A 23,796-nucleotide genomic window follows, 5' to 3' on the forward strand; every position below is an offset into this window, starting at 1 on the left:
GATCAGGAATATATGAACTCACATGCAACACTTGCCAGTCAGTGTACATAGCCGGCCGGTGTGGCCGAGCGGTTCTAGGCGCTACAGTCTGGAACCACGCGACCGCTACGATCGCAGGTTCGAATCCTGCGTCGGGCATGGATGTGTGAGACGTCCTTAGGTTAGTTAGGCTTAAGTAGTTCTAAGTTCTAGGGGACTGATGACCTCAGCTGTTAAGTCCCAAGTGCTCAGAGCCATTTGAACCAGTGTACATAGGACAAACATGCAAAAACTTCAAAACCAGACATTCAGAACACCTCAGAGCTTTAAAAAGCAACAGCTCCCATAGCACATTTGCTGACCACCTTGTGGCCAACAATCACCACCCAACCACAATAGAAACAGACTTAAGAATACTAAAACCCAGCCATAGCCCATACAGAAAACTGACCACTGAGGAAAACTTCCATATACAGGAGGCAATAGCAGAAGGAAAACAGGTCTTCAACGAATACAATACACTTTGCAAGGGAACACTATTTAACACATTAAAGGAATTTTACAAATAATAACAGCACAAACAGATAAAGTCTACACACACACACACACACACGCACACACACACACACACACACACCGCCACACACACGCACTCACACACACACACACACACACACACAACCACACACACACACACACACACACACACACACACAAAGATAAAATGTAAACAAAATTCAAATTTGGCACCGAGCTCTCTGGTTAACAAATGAACACTGACTGGGCTGGAACACACAACAAACCACAATCACACTGTATTTCGGTGAAGTGAAAAGTGTTTTACTACGTTATTTGTCGATAATACTTGTTATAGTTACGTGTGCATAACACCTCAGCATGACGCGGAGAATGGAAGTTCTTGCCACACGAAAACCTAATTAAAAACGAATATGGGCGCCAAAACATCACGACAAACTAAATTACATTGTAGAAGATAGGTAAACTCCTAGCAAAAAACTTTCTCTTCAACATGATTTGGTTGCAGATGACAAGCTTCCTGTTTATGACTTTGGCATATGAGTGTTCATTAAATATTGTTCTGTCTTTGGTCTTAAGCTCTATAAATGGTTGTTATGGTGCTAGATGCACAACAACCAGTCCAGGACAACCTTAGATACCATGTAACCATCATTTTTAAGCAGATCCAGATAGAATGGAGCGTTATAAATATGTTTTTCGTGTGTACTTTAAGGTAGTAAAGTGCTCCAAACCATCATTTTCGGCCAGGACTCCAACATATGGCCACATTTACAGTGCTATTAACAGTAAATGAAGATGTTTTACTTAACCCAGTGGTAGCCAGATCTCGCCACACATTGTATTTAAAGCTATGTGTCAGCCTTCCTGCACATTTACAGTAGCTTCTTCCTTTTGCAATTGCAGTTCTTATTGTTACTTTACGGCAATTGCATTTGACATACACTCCAGTTTTCGATCTTTGTTTTAAATGTCTCCCATTTCCAGTTTTGTTTTCGTACACACAACATAGTAAGTGCACTAAAAGGTGAAATTTCGTTAATTGGGGTGGTTTGAGAGTGTGTAAGACTTTTACTCTTTTTCTTACGACTTGTCGAATAACATTATTTCTGGGTACCAGTCCTAATTCGGTGATCTCTGTACGCAACGATGTGGTGGAGGACAGTGTCCTAGATTGAGGGAATTACGTTTCTCTTCCTTTAATGTAGCACTTCTCCGTTGTACTTATGTTGTCTGTGTTGGGGTCAGTGTTCAGAATCTCTGCACAGTTTACACATACATAATTAAGGCCATATGCAGACAGAGCATAACTATAAGCTTTTCTCGGTCTTGAGAGTATGGCAGACTTACCTGAACACTAGTCAGTTTTCGGTTATATTTATTACCCCAGTGGACAAACTAAAGAATGTTGTTATATACCACACAGAAGATAATATGTAAATTATTAGTTAACTGACACTACATGGGTGTAATTGGCACAGAAGATTGGTTGGTTGGTTGGTTGGTTTGGGGAAGGAGACCAGACAGCGTGGTCATCGGTCTCATCGGATTAGGGAAGGAAGCCGGCTGTGCTCTTTCGGAGGAACCATCCCGGCATTTGCCTGGAGTGATTTAGGGAAATCACGGAAAACCTAAATCAGGATGGCCGGACGCGGGATTGAACCGTCGTCCTCCCGAATGCGAGTCCAGTGGCTAACCACTGCGCCACCTTGCTCGGTGGGCACAGAAGACAGTGGATCACATTGTAAATAGTGTTTGTTATATTTAATGGTTTTACACAGAGTCAAATACACGATCCGTTCTGTACTAATAAATTGTTCCTTCCAGTCTGGCAATACTTTGTTCCTTAGCCAAGGAAGATGAAAAACTTTCCTGTAGTCACATCTCTGAACGCTTCACAAAATATGTAAGGTAGTGTCTCTGATTACTGGCTTTGAAACCCGCTACCGCTTATGTTTTGATTAATGATCGGCATTGGCGGCGAACAAGTCCAGCATACGAAGTCACCCTCATTCTGCCAGCGGTCTTGGCAAAGAGGGATGACGAACGGACAGAGGTTCAGGGTACTCTCTTGTCGTATGGGTGGGAAACTGCCCATAAGGCAGAAGAATCAGTAGTGATCAACGGCATGAAGATGCAGAAGCCAACGTAAGCCATTACATTAAAGACACGGAACGTGCAACCACAGGATACGTGGCCTGTAATGGGAAAAGTGTCATGACGATCTCTCCACTTGCAAAACATTCCGGAATAGTTCCCATTCCGATCTGGAGAGGTGACTGCTAATGGGAAGGTGACCATGAGAAAAGGTTGAACAACAAACGAAAGGATAACATTCTATGGGCTGAGGCGTGAAATGCCAGAAACTTGAACATGGTATGGAAGCTGGAAGAACTGGGAAGTGAAATGCAAAAGTTCGGTCTAGATATAATAGGGGTCAGTGAAGTGAAATAGAAATAAGGAGAGGATTTCTGGTCAGACGAGTATAGGGTAATAGCAACAGCAACAGAAAATGTTGTAACAGGAGAAGAATTCTTTATGAATAGGAAGGTAGGACAGAGAGTGCGTTACTGTGAACAGGTTAGTGATAGGGGTGTTCATATCAGAATCGACAGCAAACCAACACCGACAACGACAGTTCACATATACGTACGTGCCGATGTCGCAAGCTGAAGATGAAGAGAGAGAGAGAAAGCATATGAGGGTATTCAAAGGTAATACAGTATGTAAAGGGAGATGAAAATATAATCTTTATGGGGGACGAATGCTGCTGCTGGATAAGAAGTAGAATAAATATTTACAGGGGAATATAGGCTTGGGACAAGGAACGAGAGAGGAGAATGTCTAATTGAGTTCTGCAGTAAATTTCAGCTAGTAATAGCGGATACTCTGTTCAAGAATCACAAGAGAAAGAGGACGGGTGGCACAGGAAGATTTCAGTTAGATTACATCATTGTTAGACAATGATTCCAAAATCAGATTCTAGATTGTAAGACATACCTGGAGCAGATATAGACTCAGATCACAATGTAGTAGTGATGAAGAGTAGGCTCATGTTTAAGAGATTAGTTAGGAAGAATCACTACGCAAGGAATTGTGATATAGAATTACTAAGGAAGGACGAGATATGCTTGAAGTTTTCTAGGGCTTTATAAATAGCTCAGTAGGCTGTATACACTCCTGGAAATGGAAAAAAGAACACATTGACACCGGTGTGTCAGACCCACCATACTTGCTCCGGACACTGCGAGAGGGCTGTACAAGCAATGATCACATGCACGGCACAGCGGACACACCAGGAACCGCGGTGTTGGCCGTCGAATGGCGCTAGCTGCGCAGCATTTGTGCACCGCCGCCGTCAGTGTCAGCCAGTTTGCCGTGGCATACGGAGCTCCATCGCAGTCTTTAACACTGGTAGCATGCCGCGACAGCGTGGACGTGAACCGTATGTGCAGCTGACGGACTTTGAGCGAGGGTGTATAGTGGGCATGCGGGAGGCCGGGTGGACGTACCGCCGAATTGCTCAACACGTGGGGCGTGAGGTCCCCACAGTACATCGATGTTGTCGCCAGTGGTCGGCGGAAGGTGCACGTGCCCGTCGACCTGGGACCGGACCGCAGCGACGCACGGATGCACGCCAAGACCGTAGGATCCTACGCAGTGCCGTAGGGGACCGCACCGCCACTTCCCAGCAAATTAGGGACACTGTTGCTCCTGGGGTATCGGCGAGGACCATTCGCAACCATCTCCATGAAGCTGGGCTACGGTCCCGCACACCGTTAGGCCGTCTTCCGCTCACGCCCCAACATCGTGCAGCCCGCCTCCATGGTGTCGCGACAGGCGTGAATGGAGGGACGAATGGAGACGTGTCATCTTCAGCGATGAGAGTCGCTTCTGCCTTGGTGCCAATGATGGTCGTATGCGTGTTTGGCGCCGTGCAGGTGAGCGCCACAATCAGGACTGCATACGACCGAGGCACACAGGGCCAACACCCGGCATCATGGTGTGGGGAGCGATCTCCTACACTGGCCGTACACCACTGGTGATCGTCGAGGGGACACTGAATAGTGCACGGTACATCCAAACCGTCATCGAACCCATCGTTCTACCATTCCTAGACCGGCAAGGGAACTTGCTGTTCCAACAGGACAATGCACGTCCGCATGTATCCCGTGTCACGCAACGTGCTCTAGAAGGTGTAAGTCAACTACCCTGGCCAGCAAGATCTCCGGATCTGTCCCCCATTGAGCATGTTTGGGACTGGATGAAGCGTCGTCTCACGCGGTCTGCACGTCCAGCACGAACGCTGGTCCAACTGAGGCGCCAGGTGGAAATGGCATGGCAAGCCGTTCCACAGGACTACATCCAGCATCTCTACGATCGTCTCCATGGGAGAATAGCAGCCTGCATTGCTGTGAAAGGTGGATATACACTGTACTAGTGCCGACATTGTGCTTGCTCTGTTGCCTGTGTCTATGTGCCTGTGGTTCTGTCAGTGTGATCATGTGATGTATCTGACCCCAGGAATGTGTCAATAAAGTTTCCCCTTCCTGGGACAATGAATTCACGGTGTTCTTATTTCAATTTCCAGGAGTGTAGTTGAAGAGGAATGGACATCTCTAAAAGGGCAATTGCAGAAGATGGAAGGAAAAAAACATAGGAACTAAGATGGTAACTGCAAAGAAAACGTGGGTAATAGATGAAGTACTGCAGTTATCGATGAAAGAAGGAATTGCAAAAATGTTCAAGGAAATTCAGAAATACAGAAATACGAGTCACTTAGGAATGAAATAAACAGGAAGTGTACGGAAGCTAGGATGTGAAAAATGTTAAGAAATCGAAAAGAAATGATTGTCGGACGTACAGGCTCAGCATATAGGAAAGTTGAAACAACCTTCGGTGAAATTAAAAGCAATGGTGATAACGTTAAGAGAGCAACGCCAATTCCAGTGCCAAGTGCAGAGGAGAGAGGGGATAGGCGGAGAGAGTACTTCGAAGGACTCTCAGAGGGGGGGGTGAGTTGTCTGATTGATAGAAGAAGAAACGGGGGTCGATTTAGAAGTGACAGCGAATCCAGTATTAGAATATCAAAGATTGGAGAACGCAAGATCAAATAAGGGAGAACAGATAGATAAAATTCGATCAGAATTTCTAAAATCACTGGGCGAAATGCAAAGAAAACGACTATTCACATTGGTGTGTAAAAATTCATGGGTCTGGCGACGTACCATCCGACTTTCGGAAAAATATCGTCCACACAATTCCGAAGATCGTAAGAGCTGACAGGAGCGATAATTATCGCTAAATCAGCTTAACAGCTCATGCGTCCAAGTTATTGACAAAAATAATATATGAAAGAATGGAAAAGAAAATTGAGGATGAGTCAGAGGGCGATCAGTTTGAGTTTAGGAAAGGTAAAGGAACCGGAGAGGCAGTTCTAACATTGTGTTGATATTGGAAGAAGACTAAAGACGTAGTAGCCCTTAATTTAAGGAATAAATGTCTGAGAGTGTACGTTTGGAGCACAGCATTCTATGGTAGTGAAAAATGGAGTGTGGAAAAACCAAAACAGAAGAGATTCAAAGCTTTTCAGATATGGTACTACAGACAAACGTTTAAAATGAAGTGGAGTGATAAGGTAAGGAATGAGGAAGTTCTGGACAGAATTGGAGAGGAAAGGAGTATGTGGAAAACATTGACAAGGGGAAGCGACAGTATGATAGAACATCTGTTAAGAGTTCAGGGAATGACTTCCATGGTACTACAGGCAGCTGTAGAGGGCAGAAACTGTAGAGGAAGACAGAGGAGTTTACCCAGCAATTAATTGCAGACGTATGTTGCAAGTGCTTCTGTGTGATGAAGAGGTTGGCAAAGGAGGTCCACTTCAAACCTTACGTTATGTCGTAAACCAAAGGGTAATAGTATTGAACACGTAGCTGCTGCAATATTCCAGACAGCCCTCCCATTCGAACAGCCATTTTTATGGCAGCTAATTCCACTTTATATAATATAGCTACAGGATTTTTATAGTCCTTCGAAAGGTTTTACATTGTTTTCCTACAGGTTTTATCCAATATTCCTCTTGCGTTTGTACTGTCATTCTCGAGCAGGAGCAATGGTGGCTTCCCCTTGAACCGTCTTGGAATGACGAAAGTGGAGAATTTACTACGTAGATAATAGTTACATTAGACACACGCCCCTTTCTTTAACATGTTATCTTTCTTCAACATGGTATCTAAAAAAAAAAAAAAAAAAAAAAAAAAACTGAACTCCACCCGAACAGGCCATGGACGCCCAACGGTACCGACCGACCGCTGTGTCCACCTCAGCCCACTGGATACGGATAGGGAGGTTCAGATGGTCAGCACACCTCTCTCCCGGCCGTATGTTAGTTTACGATACCGGAGCCTCTGCTTCTCAATCAAGTAGCTCCTCAGTTTGCTCCACAAGGGCTGATCGCACCCCACTTGCCAACAGTGCTCGGCAGACCGGATGGTCAGCCCAGCCCGACAGCGCTTAACTTCGTTGATATGACGGGAACCGGTGCTACCACTGCCTGAAGGCCGTTGGCTCTGAAGGGAGTAAGGACATTTAAATTCTTCTTGCTAACGAGCGTACCATTTCGGTGTAGTTTTTCTTTCCAGTGTCAGAAACATGACTGTCGAGGTTCACGATTAATAACCATAGGCCGAAGCGTTCGTCCGTTGGTCTAGTCCTCTTCCCCAATAGCTGAGGCATGTTGAGTGCTTTGAGGAATCCATGTTGACACTTCGACTACCACAGAAGAATGATTGGTTATGGCTGTCAAGGCTCCTCTTACACTCGTTATAATCAAAAATGACGTATTTTTGGTCACGTAATCTGTCGGTCATTCATTCTTAGTTTGGTTGTACTTGGCAATCCAATTGTAAACGGCTAGTGAAATTGCTCTATTTTGTGAAAAGGTGTCCGTAGAGGGGAGGGAGACTACCTCTAGCGAATGGACAGAACAGTGTAATGCTGCATCCGAGCGTGATGGTTTGGCTGTGCAGCGCGGGGTAGGATGATACTCATGTATTTACAGCAGGATAACGTCAACAAAATGCCTGAAATAGGGATCTATGTGTACGTGTATGTGTGTGTGTACAAGTGTTTGTGTGTGTGTGTGTGTTTGATTCTTGGTTTTGGCCATTAGCATTGCCACTTGAATGAATAAATGGACACCCTACTTGGATAGAGACTCTGTATTAGTGTTGGATGGTTCAGAAAGAAATAGCAATCTACAACTGGTTATGTAAGCAATATGAGCATATTTATTATTGCATATTAACATATGAACTGGATAAATATTGAAAAATGACGTGCTTTATCTAAAGCAGCCCCACCTCTTTACTCGTCAATCAAACTCCAAACCGCATGGGTATCGTGGTAATAAAATATGTCACAGATAGAGTCTTACAAACTACAGACCATATCATCATTAAATCGACATTACTGAGGTGGCTCTGCCTCCCTGGAGTGACAAGGATGCCTTGCCTCTCTACTTGTTTTACACCTATGTTGCTCTACGATTGGTTATAACGTATTGTACCTGCAAGCCGGAATGAGGAGTTTCCTTGCTGTCTACCACTAACAGAACGTAGATTCGAACCTAATGCCTGATGCGTGACACCTCACACCTGATTCCTGATGCATCACAACCAATGCCTAACGCCAGACAGCCCTACAAGAAACTGACACACGTATACACACGATAGTACAGTTCAGCTATGAGTTTGCAATAATTCCAAGCAAATTTAGAATGAATGAGTGGAAAATAATGTGATAAGGAGTACAGCTCTCTTTGATCTTTAGAGTGTAAAACGAGGATTGTGTGGTAGTGGAAAGTCTTCTTCTAATGTTCTACACATCCCTCACCTATTAGTGAGGGGAAGAGACCAACTGATGAACGTTTTGGTTTGTGGTTATTACTGGAAAACATGGACAATCTTATTACTGTTATCGGCAGTCTAAAATCACATTCATGAATAAATATTTTTTTTGTGTACATGACAATTATTTATTTGGTCGCTTCCTGTTTTCCACCTTCTCATTCACAGAATTCAGGTAAGTATTGAACCCATGTCACATCATGTGTCCTTCTCTTGAAGAATTGGAGAAATAATTCTGGAGACTTCGTCAGTACGACGATCAAAGCACAAGTGGTCGATGGGCACCTGCATCCACTGTTCCTTCAGAGCCTCTGTGTATATGGTAAAATCCCATTCGTCCAATGCGTAAATTAATGTGTACGCAGGGTCCAGGGTCCGGTAAATGAACTCGCTTCCTGGCATTCATGCCTCCATTATGAACGGCACAGCTGTTGCTGTCAAGTGGGATATCTGCCTGTTGTCTTGTTACACCAGCAGGTCGCAGCAGCCATGGTGCCTAGCCATTGGTTCTTTGTTTCTCAACCTTTGTTGATACCGAGAAAAGTCTTTTGGACCTGACCTGTCTCTCAGGTTGCATCAGCAGGTCGCAGCGTGCATGGCATTGCTGTGTTCAGTCATCAGTTCTCCAGTTCCTCTACAGCCGCACGTGGTGCAGCAGTTGGCATTGTGACTACAGTTCACGGTAGCTGCAGATCGATAATGGTCATTAAACCATAAGGGAATTTATGTGCGTGTAGGAGGTAATATGTGCAGAATGGAAGAACGCCCAAATTCCTTTCCAGAACCAACGCCTCAATACAGTTCTGCTGAAATAATGCAGGTAACATTGTTGCTTAAATACAGGACATAGGACGCTAAATTAGCAACATACGACGTGTTGCCTCTTGTTGCTAAATAGCAGCTGGATGAGCTAAGTGAAGAGGAACAAATTTACACTGGTTGTGGCGATGAAATTGTGTGTTTTCATAGTGGCGGTGTTTGGAATCATTTGCATGAAAAGGATCCTCTTTGGACAACAGACACTGTGTGGTTCTCCAAATGTATGTTTCTAATTCGTGTAAAGGACACTGACTCCGTGGCTGCTAACTGTCGAACGAAAAATGAGACAACTACTGCAAACGAAGTGTTAAGTATTAAACTTCAAGGAGATATCCTGAACAAAGCAAGGATACTCGTCTGTGTAATATCTTCTTCCAAGACGAGGTGGGCGCGTTGTTCCACTCACGTGAACACATGACAACCTGTGTTAAATGTGCAGTCTCCATTTTCTCATGTGTCGCACGTTACGTGCCTATACTATCTATAGTTATTCATTTAGTATTCAATTCATTCAACGTAAACAAGACAGCACCAGCAGAAAGTGTTTTTTTCACCAAATTAATATGTAACTGTTGTGAAGCACAATAAACGTCTTTTTTTTAGATTTTTTTAAAGAAGTTGACGTATGCTATCATAACCATATCCACGAATTAAATGACGTATTTACATACGTCTATTTAAAAGTGCTACACAGAGTGCCTCGATTATATGCAACAACGCTAAGACAATGAGAAATTTTCGTGGCGCTTTTGTTTGTATTCTGATATCCATGCACATTAAAGAAAATTTAGGTGCGCGATATTTAATTTGTGCTTGCAAAGTGTGAGACGTCTCGCAGTAAATTATGGTCCACAGCTGTTTCTCGAGATATCAACTCTGATGTTGTCCTTGGAGATGTCGCATATGCCAGTGCTACGTTCTATCATTGTGTGTGTACAAGCTGTACATGTTCTTCTATTCTCTAAGAAATATCTTTGGTAATAAAAAACACCTTATTCTTTCCTTCCTTTTTTAGTAACACAGTTGTGTTATGCACGTGTTTGTGGTGTTGTAGTTGGCTACTGGTTCCTATTTTCGCAAGACATGTTTTGCAGTATGCAACTGCACGGATGGAATACTTACAGTAAGTATTCAACAAAGTGAACAACACTGCTGATGTAGTTTTTAACAAAGCTTTTATAGATCCTTATAACTGCAAACTGCTGTTACTTACATACACTCCTGGAAATTGAAATAAGAACACCGTGAATTCATTGTCCCAGGAAGGGGAAACTTCATTGACACATTCCTGAGGTCAGATACATCACATGATCACACTGACAGAACCACAGGCACATAGACACAGGCAACAGAGCATGCACAATGTCGGCACTAGTACAGTGTATATCCACCTTTCACAGCAATGCAGGCTGCTATTCTCCCATGGAGACGATCGTAGAGATGCTGGATGTAGTCCTGTGGAACGGCTTGCCATGCCATTTCCACCTGGCGCCTCAGTTGGACCAGCGTTCGTGCTGGACGTGCAGACCGCGTGAGACGACGCTTCATCCAGTCCCAAACATGCTCAATGGGGGACAGATCCGGAGATCTTGTTGGCCAGGGTAGTTGACTTACACCTTCTAGAGCACGTTGGGTGGCACGGGATACATGCGGACGTGCATTGTCCTGTTGGAACAGCAAGTTCCCTTGCTGGTCTAGGAATGGTACAACGATGGGTTCGATGACGGTTTGGATGTACCGTGCACTATTCAGTGTCCCCTCGACGATCACCAGTGGTGTACGGCCAGTGTAGGAGATCGCTCCCCACACCATGATGCTGTGTGTTTGCCCTGTGTGCCTCGGTCGTATGCAGTCCTGATTGTGGCGCTCACCTGCACGGCGCCAAACACGCATACGACCATCATTGGCACCAAGGCAGAAGCGACTCTCATCGCTGAAGATGACACGTCTCCATTCGTTCCTGCATTCACGCCTGTCGCGACACCACTGGAGGCGGGCTGCACGATGTTGGGGCGTGAGCGGAAGACGGCCTAACGGTGTGCGGGACCGTAGCCCAGCTTCATGGAGACGGTTGCGAATGGTCCTCGCCGATACCCCAGGAGCAACAGTGTCCCTAATTTGCTGGGAAGTGGCGGTGCGGTCCCCTACGGCACTGCGTAGGATCCTACGGTCTTGGCGTGCATCCGTGCGTCGCTGCGGTCCGGTCCCAGGTCGACCGGCACGTGCACCTTCCGCCGACCACTGGCGACAACATCGATGTACTGAGGAGACCTCACGCCCCACGTGTTGAGCAATTCGGCGGTACGTCCACCCGGCCTCCCGCATGCCCACTATACGCCCTCGCTCAAAGTCCGTCAACTGCACATACGGTTCACGTCCACGCTGTCGCGGCATGCTACCAGTGTTAAAGACTGCGATGGAGCTCCGTATGCCACGGCAAACTGGCTGACACTGACGGCGGCGGTGCACAAATGCTGCGCAGCTAGCGCCATTCGACGGCCAACACCGCGGTTCCTGGTGTGTCCGCTGTGCCGTGCGTGTGATCATTGCTTGTACAGCCCTCTCGCAGTGTCCGGAGCAAGTATGGTGGGTCTGACACACCGGTGTCAATGTGTTCTTTTTTCCATTTCCAGGAGTGTATAATTTAGCCGGTCAGGGCTAATTGTAATAACAGCAATAACGGCCAGTGTAAAGCATGGTTTATATGTTTTCTATTGAATAACACGATGCATTATCGGTGTCCCCTATTAAATCTATGCTTGAAAACTGTTTACAAATGATGAAATATATACGTTGAGGCTGTGTTGTGAGTAATTAGATTAAGTCTGTCTATTTGAATGCTTAGCTAACACAAATTTTTCTACAGTTATAAACCTAGTCAGGGTAAATTTACGATGCTGAATTTTTAGGCCTAAGCCTGGTCTGGATAGTTTTACGACATCGGATTTAAGGCCCTATTTCTAAGAATGTCAATTGGTGAACTCTACCACTGGCCCACACACTTAAGAAATTTGGCCACTAATTTAAGGACTGTCTGTACCTTTGGAAATTAACCTATGCTTTCTTCTACCCTACAGACCTTTTCTTTTAGCAATATTGTGACAGCGTTTCTTATGTATTAACCTCAGATAGTAAAATTAACATTGTGCTTCTTGCACTTTCCCAGAAATATTTCGTTAGACTGTATGTTGTGGGTAGTTACACTCAGTCTGCCTGCTTAGCTGCTTACAGACACTTCAGAATGTATGCCAAACCTTAAATGCAAAAATAATTAATTTGCAATCAGTTGGAGGTTCAGATTGCTATTTGAGCCATCTGTTGTGTAGTACAATGATCGAACAATGGGCTTGATTTTACAGTGCAGCCAGTGCAGCGAGTGACACGAGCAAGTAGGATGCCACAGTGGACTTGCTTATATTTACATTTTCAGAGTTTGTGGGAAAGTGTTTATGATAAAAAACGGCTATTCAGTGAATAATAATTCCAGTTTTGTTACTTATACTTTATGGCAAATGTTGGTCTTTAATCGTTTATAGAGAAATATACATTTTACCCGTTTCCATATTCAACGGCGGATAATATAGACCTTCAAATCAAAGTTACCTCTCTGAGGACTGGTGAATCAGTCCTTAAAAGAAATTTTGGAAGGAAGTCACGCAAAAATAGCTGCAGAGTGGAAGCACGAGGTGCGCGGTAGCAAGGGGCTGTGGCTGGGGTGGGGTGTTCTTAATGCAAAATTTGCAGAGCTGTTGAAGGGTGGGTGGATGTTCTGTTGTCTGCGAAATATGGCATGCGTGCGAACTGCAGTCGCATGACATAAATCCTCAAATGAGTGGAGATAAGGAAATGCTGATGATGACATCAGCAAAATAAGACATGCACAATCGCATGAGATTTTCCTGAATGATCTCTACGTTGGAATCATAGGTCTCTCTTCTCTCCTTGCCCTACTACTTCCAGAAAAGACCAATTTAGTGTTGTAAGATTTTTGCACTTGGTTTTAAGAACCCAAATAGAAATTAATTTGAAATGAAGAAATGGTTTCTTAGGATTTCGTGAGGTAAGGGGCTATGATTGTGAGAGTTTTAAAAAGTAAATAATAAAATTAGTTAGAGAAGATGAAAATACAGCTGGATAGATGCAGTGGTCAAAGATACGACCATGCTGTATCTGTAAGAGGCGAACACTAAGGTTTGCAGTCAACAGATAAACCATGGATCCCAAATATGAAATTATACATTGATTATTACACAAAAAAATTTGCTACTAAATGATTCCATAGTGAATATATTGGAACTGCAACAGTTTTACACAAAAACCATGCATCTAAGCGTTCATCAGTGATGCTGTGGTTCAGTGGCAACAAATAAAAGAAAATATTGAACTGAAAGACGTGTTAGACGCTAAAGATACTGTGCCCAACTAGGCGGTCTTCCAGATTTGATTCATTGTCGGGAAGCAGAATTTCATATAAATTTTGCAGTGCCTATCCCGTATAATTTTGAACAGTAATGGAAACAGAGAGAGATGATGCTTGTAATTTCATAATATATGAAAACTTCTGATTTTTTCAAGCCTCTTGTATTCCTCATTAATATTTTGAAAAGTACTGACTTACTTTCTATTCAACTCCATTCTACCACTGTTGATGTTTCAGGACACAGGTTCCTATGCTAGAGCTGTTCCTCAACACACATTCTGCAACCCTCTGAAGTTGGTCGCATTATTCCGGGGACACTGTGTTTCTGCTTGTGTGTGTGTGTGTGTGTGTGTGTGTGTGTGTGTGTGTGTGTGTGGTACACGGGTATATGAAGCTCTGGTCCTTCGTGTCCATCTCACGTTTTTGCCAGATCAACTATCCCATAAGACGCACGTACAAATTTTCTCTATGTTTCAGGGGGAGATAAATCAAATCGTTACCTTCAATTTAACAGAACGTAATGGAAAACTGACCGTGAAAGTTTAACTGCTAAAAAGTAGCAAAATGAGGCTTTATGTAGTTTTACTTACGTAACACAACTACTGGATACGGATTTCTGAAGGCTTTTGACTGAGTAATATATGTATAAGTTGTTCCACTAACTAGGACAACACGCCATTCTATGGATACATTACACAGTTACTGGGAAGCATCTGTCTCATAACACTGACGTACGATTAGACAAATAGTAGGCTCGTTAATATGGCTGAGTGAGACTAGGCTTCAACTGTAGAGTTCATATGACAAACATATGTGACTCTTAGGACGGTCAAAGAAGTTTTCACACGATATGCCAATCAAATTTATCCAAGGAATTCTCTAGACTGACACCATCGCGCACATGAAGACATTTAGTGAAGTCAACAGCATACATTCGATGGCGTCTAACGTAAGACGTTTAAGGAACTCTAAATGAATTACATCACAGAAATTGTACTTGATTTACGAGTTTCATATTATTTGAACAGTGAAAATTATTAAAAACCTTACGCAATATCTTCTAGACTATACAAGTCATGTAACTTAGCTGTAAAACCCATACTGCTCATTGTATGAGGACAATTAAGAAAGAAAGGAACAATTGGTCGTAAAATGGAAACCGCAGTGAGAATCCGATGAAACTTGACTCAGATGTGTTGCGCAGTTTATCTTGTCCGCCCGTAGATAGTGTCACGTCGCTCCTTTCAGTTCTGAGCGTGCACAGAGGGTGCAAAATGCCTAGAAAATAGTGTCTCTCGCATTATGTGAGTGCCTGTCTGGAGCTTTCGCCTGATTTAATGCAATTCCACATAAAGTAACTGCCACGCATTTCCCTCTTCATGACAACTCTCGGTCGCACACTGCAGGGGTGGCGAAGACGCTCCTGCAGCGTTTTCGATGGGAAGTGTTTGATCACCCACCATATAGCTTGGTCTTTGCTCCCTCTGTTTATCATCTATGCGCAAATGAACCGCCGGTTATGAAGACAAGATTTTAGCACAGACAACGAGCTGCAGTCCAGCATGGAAAACTACGGAAATCTTAGGAGGCGGCCTTCCTTGAAGAGGGTATTGTACAGTTGTTACAACATTACGACAGATTAGTAACTCGGAGCTGTGCTATGTAGAAAAGTAGCTGGAATTTGTAGCTAACTGTTACAAATGTAACACTTTTTGTTTTCACAGTTGTTACCGTTTAGTGATCGATTGTTCCTCACTTGCCAAATAACCTTCTTATATGTAATATACTTGAACTAGTGTAATAAGTTCAAGAATCACACAGATATCCGTAGATAAATAGTTGTTTCCGTTTAGTGATCGATTGTTCCTCACTTGCCAAATAACCTTCTTATATGTAATGTACTTGAACTAGGTTAATAAGTTCAAGAATCACACAGATATCCGTAGATAAATAGTTGTTTCCGTTTAGTGATCGATTGTTCCTCACTTGCCAAATAACCCACTTATATGTAATATACTTTAACTAGTGTAATAAGTTCAAGAATCACACAAATATCCGTAGATAAATAGTTAATATGAAGGGGCAAAAAAAAAAAAAAAAAAAAAAAAAATTGGAAAATCTAACACAATCTTCTGTTTTCTCACGTTTCATCTTTGTTTTAGGAAATATCACCAGGACTTGTGAAAACAGAATTATTCCATGCTTTAAAAAAGAATACGCTTGAAGTACTCGAAAATATGCGTATGCCTATCATGGAATCTGAGGACATAGCGGATGCAGTTATCTATATGTTATCGCAACCTCCACGTGTTCAAGTACGTACTCATAATGGTCATTTAACTAGACAATTCTTCTTCCTAGAAAAATTACGGACGTGTATTCTATGACAGGTAATTCTGTATCTTGCACAGTCTACATTAAAACGATAGGTATTAAAAGTCTAAATTTTGTCACTATTATTAATGTTTATAATTAAAACATTGGTGGTTACAAACGTACACAGTCCGTCTTAGAGAACCATTAAATCTATATTAAGGACTAATAATAATAATAATAGTGATAACTGAATTACAACTTTGAGGTACGATAGTAAGATTTACAATATTGGCAGTTTAGCAGTGGGCATGTAGAATTTATGCGACACAGACGAAGCTGAGGTTATCGGAAACAAGTGATTGGATAAGAAATAAAACTAGCAAATTTAGTTCAGTTAATTCAAAAGAAACAACGGAGGTTATAGCAAGTGTGAGAACAGAAAGATATGAGAATTCTCTTCTGTGTAACTGTGAAAAAAATAATTTAGGCATTATTTTGACAACATTACCACGATCAATATATATCGCTGTTCGAGCACAAAAGGCGAATATGCTCTTCTTTAAGAGACTTTAACAGAAAAGTGAGGAACCAACTACCTCAAAAATTTTGACACTTTGTGAACTATTCGTACTCTTTTAATACTGAACATTCTATTTCCCTTTTTCTCAATCTCTCAATGTACCGAGGTGATTATACCCTTTATCCCATTCTCACTGTTACTCTCTGTATATGTATATCTCTTTCCCAATGTCTACTTCGTATCTCACTGGACTTTCTCCTGTCTGTCTCTCCCACTGTCATTGTCCTCATGCCTTTCTTTTGCTCTTCCTTATTTCTGTCTCCTTCTGTCACTTTTACTGTCTCTCTTTGCCCCACATCCATTGACTTCTTCCCACTCTTTTTCTCTCCCACGTCAATATCTCTTTCTTTCTAGCTTAGAATATGCTATCCTTTTCTTCAGCCATCATTTTCTCCTCTCCACACTTGTCCTTTGGGATGGTTGCCTTGGGGCTTTGACGCCTAGGCTAGGAAGCTTTAGCACGTGCGTGGGTTGGGGGAAGCAGCCAAACTTTTTCATGTCTTAGGCTGGGGGGGGGGGGGGGGGTAGGGGCGGAGAGAAGGAGAGTGGCTTCCAGACCCCAAGCTTATGTACAGTTCCACTCATCTCTCTCTTTCCTTGGCACTGTCTCTTGTCTCTTTGGTTCCAACTGTTATTACCTTCATCCATCACATTCTCTTTCACTGCCACTTCTCCCCTCTCTCTTCCAATGTCTGTCTCCATCCCTCCCTCTCTCTCTCTCTCTCTCTCTCTCTCTCTCTCTCTCTCTCTCTCTCTCTCCCTCCTTCCCTCACTCCCTCTGTGTCTCTCTTCTACCGTTACTGTCTCTCAGCTACTCTATTACAGCACGAAAAGGCTATAGTATGTTCGCATACCAAAAATTTATAGTGAGGGATGTTGAATGGGTATTCAGGCAGCTGCTTACCCACTTTTCTCTGGATTTTCTACAGAGTAACGTAATCGTCTTTTATTGTGCTGTGACAGGAGCATTTCTAAGCTGGTTCCCTTTCTTCCCCTGTTACAGTAGGGTGTGGCGCTTATACAAAAAGAATTCTGTAGGTCAGTAAAGTTCAAAGCGTGCTGCTAGATTTGTTGCCCGTAGCTTCGATGAGCACGCAATTGTTACGGAACTAAAACTGGAATCCCTGGAGGGAAGACGACGCCCTTTCCGCCGTCTGCAGATGGATTCTACTGCCGCCAAACTACATTTTGCGTCAGGACCACGAAGATAAAATGAGAGAAGTTAGGGGTCACAAATACTGTATGCGACTAGAACAGGAAAGGAAATGATTGGTAGCGATACTTCGTACCCCTCGCCATGCACGGTACGGGGGCTTCCGGAGTTCGGACGTGGATGCAGAAAGTGGTTGAAGGACGGCGGGTTCACGTGGGTCACAACGTTGTGGACCTCCCCCCTCCTCATAGAACGTGAAATCAGAGAGTCTTGCCCACACTGTGAAGCGGGCTAGGCGGTGATTTGTGGCAGATGTGACTACAGAGTACAGTGCTGGTGCACACACAAATGTTGCAGAATGCAAAGCACGAGCCTCAAAAGCAGACGACTCCAACGTGGTCCGACGCCGACCGAATAATTACGATTGCTGTGGGTACTGGATAATCGAGATAGGACGGCGGATCAGTGGAAAAGTGTGACCTGGTCGAACGAATCGCATGTTTTGCGTTACCAGGTTATTGATTGTGACGAATTGTTCGCCATGGATTGAGGCCGGTTGGCTGAGTATTGTGCTATGACGGACATTTATCTAGGCTTACACAGGAACTGTGGAAGCAATCGAAGTCACCTTCACTGCTGTGAAGTACGTGAACATTATTATGTCACCGTGGACCTCCTACATCTCTTCTTGCAGCTCTGACACCTTCCAGTAGGATAACGGTCCGTGTCACAAGTTGGGAAGTTATCTGGCGGGCGTTACAATGAATTCACCTAACTGTCTTGATCACCAGTATCGTCTGGTGTGAACCAGATAGAACATATCTGGAATGCTACCGGGTGCCAGCTCCGTTCCCAGAAACCGCAAGTTCGTGATTTGTGGTATCTTTTCGTTCTAGTCTGACGCCACATACCTCAGGAAACCTACCAAGAACTTCACCATTCCATACCACGCAGAATGGCTGCTGTATTTTGCTTCAAAGGTTGACCAATACGCAGTTAAGCAGCTGGTTCTGGTGTTATGTCTCTTCAGTGTAGGTATTTCTGTGTACGCTGTTGGGGTTTTACGGTAATTACATAAATCTTTGGGTTCCTCTCAGTCCATTCTTGATTATTCTCGTTCTCTCTTCCACAAGCCTTCAAGTCTTAGAAAGTGCTGCGTGAAGAGAACAGATGGAGATGCATTTCATTCTCAGTATTAAAAAAGAAAAGGGCTGCGTCATATAGGTGCACTACTAGCTGCAGATTTACTGCAGTCGTTATACTTCTTTGTTAGTAGGTATTAAAATAAAGTTCTTGAGATTTGGATTCTGTGCATTGAAGTGAGTCTGAGCAGGGCAGGGGTGTAGTTGAAAGCGTGCCGTACTTCTGTCACATCAGAACCACAGCACATATTCTCAGCAGCTGCCTGGCTGGAGGCCAGAAGGTGGGCGAGGATGGTAGTTCGCGAACCGCAGGAACGCACAACGGTGCTCTATGGATGACTAGCCCCGAGTGTGCGCCAAATACCGGCCCAGCAAATAGACACAGGTACTTAGTCATACAGCAACACTTTAAAGATGGCAAGAAATGATAGCTTGAGATAGAGGTTCACTGGAAAAATAAAAGAGGAATTTAACAGTAGCATATACTGAAAGATAATATCAAAAGTACACTGCGTAAGAGGATGGCTGTACAACAAATCTTTTGATACACGTGCTGGTGATCTCTTGTTCTTAATTAAATAATCATGAGGGAATATGATAGTGTTCTTATTGTTGTTGTTGTGGTCTTCAGTCCTGAGGCTGGCTTGACGCAGCTCTCCATGCTACCGTGTCCTGTGCAACCTTCTTCATCTACAAGTAACTACTGCACCCTACATCCTTCTGAATCTGCTTAGTGTATTCATCTCTTGGTCTCGCTCTACTATTTTTACTCTCCACGCTGACCTCCAGTACTAAATTGGTGATCCCTTGATGCCTCAGAACATGTCCTAACAACCGATCCCTCCTTCTAGTCAAGTTGTGCCACAAATTCCTCTTCTCCCCAACTCTATTCAGCACCTCCTCATTAGTTACGTGATCTACCCATATAGTCCTCAGCAACGTGATAATAACAATGTAACAATGTTAAATCGTATTCCCACTTGTGGACTGCCAGGTAATGGTTACTATTACTATTTCAGTTTAAGTTTAGTTGTAATATCTGTCCTATTCTGAAAGCTGTTTCTTCAGAGGCACACACTGTTCACAATCTATTGGGGTACATAAACAGGAACCACTTTCACGGCCAAACCATACATGTCTATCAGTCACTTCTTCGTAAGCATTATTACTTTCCTCCTTCTTCCATAGTCAGTTACATTGCTTGACATAATATGTGAAACATCCAGAATATACTGTCGGATTTCAACTTAATTTCGTAGATGTACACTTCATCGTTGGGTATGTGTATGCTCAGACTTGTAATTTCCTTTAAGTGGTAGAATGGGTATCGGAGTGCATTAGTGTCGGTCATGTCCAGTGTCATAACCAGTCCTCACAGGGTATACGAGGGGCATGAACTGTGTCAGGTGTTGACTGACGACTATGAAGGACACGTAGATACCAAGTCCTCGAGTGAAACAGCATTACCTTCACTTGACGAAAATACGTGAGTTCTTCATCTGCCCACTAGGTCGAATCGTGCAATATCCAGATTTGCGACGTGGCCTTATTCTAGACTGCATGGGAATGTGTGGGCAAGCATACTTGTATTCAAGATTCCGGTTCTCTACATCTGACCGCAAGAGGGAGAATCACTCAATTGTGCACCAAAGTGCATATTACCTCTTCATACCTGCGCCTCTCATCCGAGAAAATTTATTCAACAATCTGTCTAACACCGCGCCATTGGTCAGAGACCTCCAGCAGGTAGACTAAGGAATTACCGTCCCCTGCGTAGCATGACGTCACCAGCACGACAGAGATACGTGCGTTTCGACTGGCGCCGTGACTAAAGAGCGCGGCTTGTTGATGAATGGTGTTACACTGCGCTGCGCGGCGAAACGTATCTGTGCACGACCCCGGATGACCATCGTCAGCGAATATGGCGGCAACCTAGGGAGAGGTCCTGTTCTTTCAGCGATTCAGAGCGGAATAGTTCTTTTACATCTGACCTCTTGGTGTGACAAGCCATCAGATTTGAGTTCAGGTCAAATCACTGAGGATCCTATGACCGCAGAGCGACACGTAAGAGATGTCGCTGCCTGGAAGGGTTTCCTCTCATGCAACAGGATCGTTATGCCATTTTTCAATGTGACACTGCACTTCCACACATGACACGTGTCCTTGAAGTGTCTGGATATGCAGAGTTAGAGTCTTGTGGCCTGCAAGATCGCTAGATCTCTCCCGGACAGAACATGTGTTGGACCAGCTCAGTCGTAAACTCTGCCTCATTGCGAGTTTCTATGGTATCGCGGACGGGTTACAACAGTTGTTGGCCTGCTTGCATCAGGGGAGGATACATTTTTATGACACACTTCCTATGCGAAACTGTGAACGCATCCATGACAGGGGAAGTGAGGCTGTTATTAAGGTCGTAGGAAGCGTTACCCGATATGGGCGAGACTCATCATGTCTTCTGCGGGAGGGATTGCTGGAGAATAAAACCGATGTTTTGGCCGAGGCTAAAGCAACCTTCCCCTGGGTATACTGCAGCAGTGGGGGAAACATCGGGTTTAGTCATCTAGTGACAGTTTACAACAATAAGCGCCTTTATACCTTGAAAATATATACGTCAACTGACAACAGATACGGTCTTAAAGCAGATGTGTTCACAAAATTTAAAATGTGTTTAGGTACCTGTGTTCGTACTATAACATATACAGGGTGTTACAAAAAGGTACGGCCAAACTATCAGGAAACATTCCTCACACACAAATAAAGAAAAGATGTTATGTGGACATGTGTCCGGAAACGCTTAATTTCCATGTTAGAGTTCATTTTAGTTTCGTCAGTATGTAATGTACTTCCTCGATTCACCGCCATGATTTCAAACGGGATACTCTCCCTGTGCTGCTAGAATATGTGACTTTACAAGTACGACACAACATGTGTTTCATGCACGATGGAGCTCCTGCACATTTCAGTCGAAGTGTTCGTACGCTTCTCAACAACAGATTCGGTGACCGATGGATTGGTAGAGGCGGACCAATTCCATGGCCTCCACGCTCCCCTGACCTCAACCCCCTTGACTTTCATTTATGGGGGCATTTTAAAGCTCTTGTCTACGCAATCCCGGTACCAAATGTAGAGACTCTTCGTGCTCGTATTGTGGACGGCTGTGATGCAATACGCCATTCTCCGGGGCTGCATCAGGGATTCCATGCGACGGAGGGTGGATGCATGTATCCTCGCTAACGGAGGACATTTTGAACATTTCCTGTAACAAAGTGTTTGAAGTCACGGTGGTACGTTCTGTTGCTGTGTGTTTCCATTCCATGAGTAATGTGATTTGAAGAGCAGTAATGAAATGAGCTCTAACATGGAAAGTAAGCGTTTCCGGACACATGTCCACATAACATATTTTCTTTCTTTGTGTGTGAGGAATGTTTCCTGAAAGTTTGGCCGTACCTTTTTGTAACACCCTGTACTTACTACCAACACAGCATTTTAAATCATTGTTTGTTGATTGTTTACTGTCTGTAACATGTATTTTATAGTTACAGTATTTACTATATCTACGTATTTATTAGCTTGCTGATGCATACTCCACAAATATAAACAAAATTAAAATCTATAAATGACAATAAACATTCCAATACTGTCAACAGATTTTTCGTGCAGTGTACAGTTGTACCAACCAGCGCAATGAATGCATTTTATTACTGTCACACATTAAAGAAATTACTGCATACTGTACTGCTGCAACGATATTAACTTATTGACATGCGGTATGACATAACATAACCTGCCATGCTATAACAGACCAGGTCATTACCTAATTAGAAGTAATCTTATACTAAGATTTTAACTTTCCACACACTCAATATACAAGACATATAACTGGCAGACAACAGGGTAGAATGATCAAATACAGAACCAGGCGCTTAAGTTGAACAAACAGGAGGCTACTGATTACGGACTCACAGTATCCGAAATACATTGCGAGTTAGTAAAATACCTGTAGTGAGATTAGACAGTATTTATTTACAAATGGACGCAATGACTTTAATGTACACACTGCTGGTACACTTGGTGAGCATAACACGCCAAAATGATTTTAATAAAATGTCTATTTACATCTTTACTTTGACGCCCTTAGATATCTCAGTGATTTAGGTGTGTTTATTCTCGTCTGCTGCTTGTATTGTTGCGAATAATTAACCATTTTCTGTTGCAGGTCTGCGATATTATCCTTCGTCCAACCGGAGATTTGTTGAACTGATGAAAAATTAAAGTGCTTCATAAAGTTTGCGAAGGAATCTACGATTCTCTTAAAGTAGGCGTACTTGCATATGTGACGCTAAACGTAATAGAAAATCCAAATACATGTGTAAACAACCATGAAAATAATTTATCGGTGTAGTCTTTGGTAATGGAATTCTATAGATTGTAGCTTGTTTTTAAACGTTAATCCTCCATCAGTAGGTATGGTCAAGTTGGAAAAAGCTCAGCTAGCCTAAGAGCGGAAAACTGCATCTGTTGTATTACCATTACCTCAGTAAAAGAATAAACAATGAGAAATAAATTTGGCAAACAACGTATCACAGAGAAACAGAGTCAGTCTATTCGTGTGAAGCAATCCAGCGAATTTTCTGAGGTTCATGGGATAAGTACTCAGATGTGTCAACAAACTTTATTAACACAAGTATTCTGTTATGGAGTGGATGGTCGTAAGGTTCCCGTGTCACAGTGAGAGATTAAAAATTAAGATGTGAGTGAATGACAACTTATGAAACAATTCACGTAATTGGTTGGGGTTAACAATTTCAGTTGTATTCAATATCAGACAAAGAAATATATACACAGAGTGGAAATGGTCTACGTTCTAAGCCCATTCTGTTTTTCAAAACGTGTTTTCAGTGTTCTTGTGATCTTAGTACTCTGTCGCATGACCGTAGACT

General features: G+C 43.2%; 1 protein-coding gene across 1 annotated transcript in view; it reads left to right on the plus strand.

Moving 5' to 3' along the window:
- Nucleotides 1-23,368, plus strand: part of LOC126455495 (dehydrogenase/reductase SDR family member 11-like) — a 66,234-nt gene extending 42,866 nt beyond the window's left edge. Inside the window, exons 6-7 of the mRNA XM_050091246.1 lie at nucleotides 15,828-15,980; nucleotides 23,073-23,368. Coding sequence (XP_049947203.1) covers nucleotides 15,828-15,980; nucleotides 23,073-23,117 — 198 coding nt within the window. The 3' untranslated portion in view covers nucleotides 23,118-23,368. The remainder of the gene's footprint in view (nucleotides 1-15,827; nucleotides 15,981-23,072) is intronic.
- The last annotated feature ends 428 nt before the right edge of the window (nucleotides 23,369-23,796 follow it).

The sequence above is a fragment of the Schistocerca serialis genome, chromosome 2 (assembly GCF_023864345.2).
Source record: "Schistocerca serialis cubense isolate TAMUIC-IGC-003099 chromosome 2, iqSchSeri2.2, whole genome shotgun sequence".
Taxonomy (NCBI): Eukaryota; Metazoa; Arthropoda; class Insecta; order Orthoptera; family Acrididae; genus Schistocerca; species Schistocerca serialis.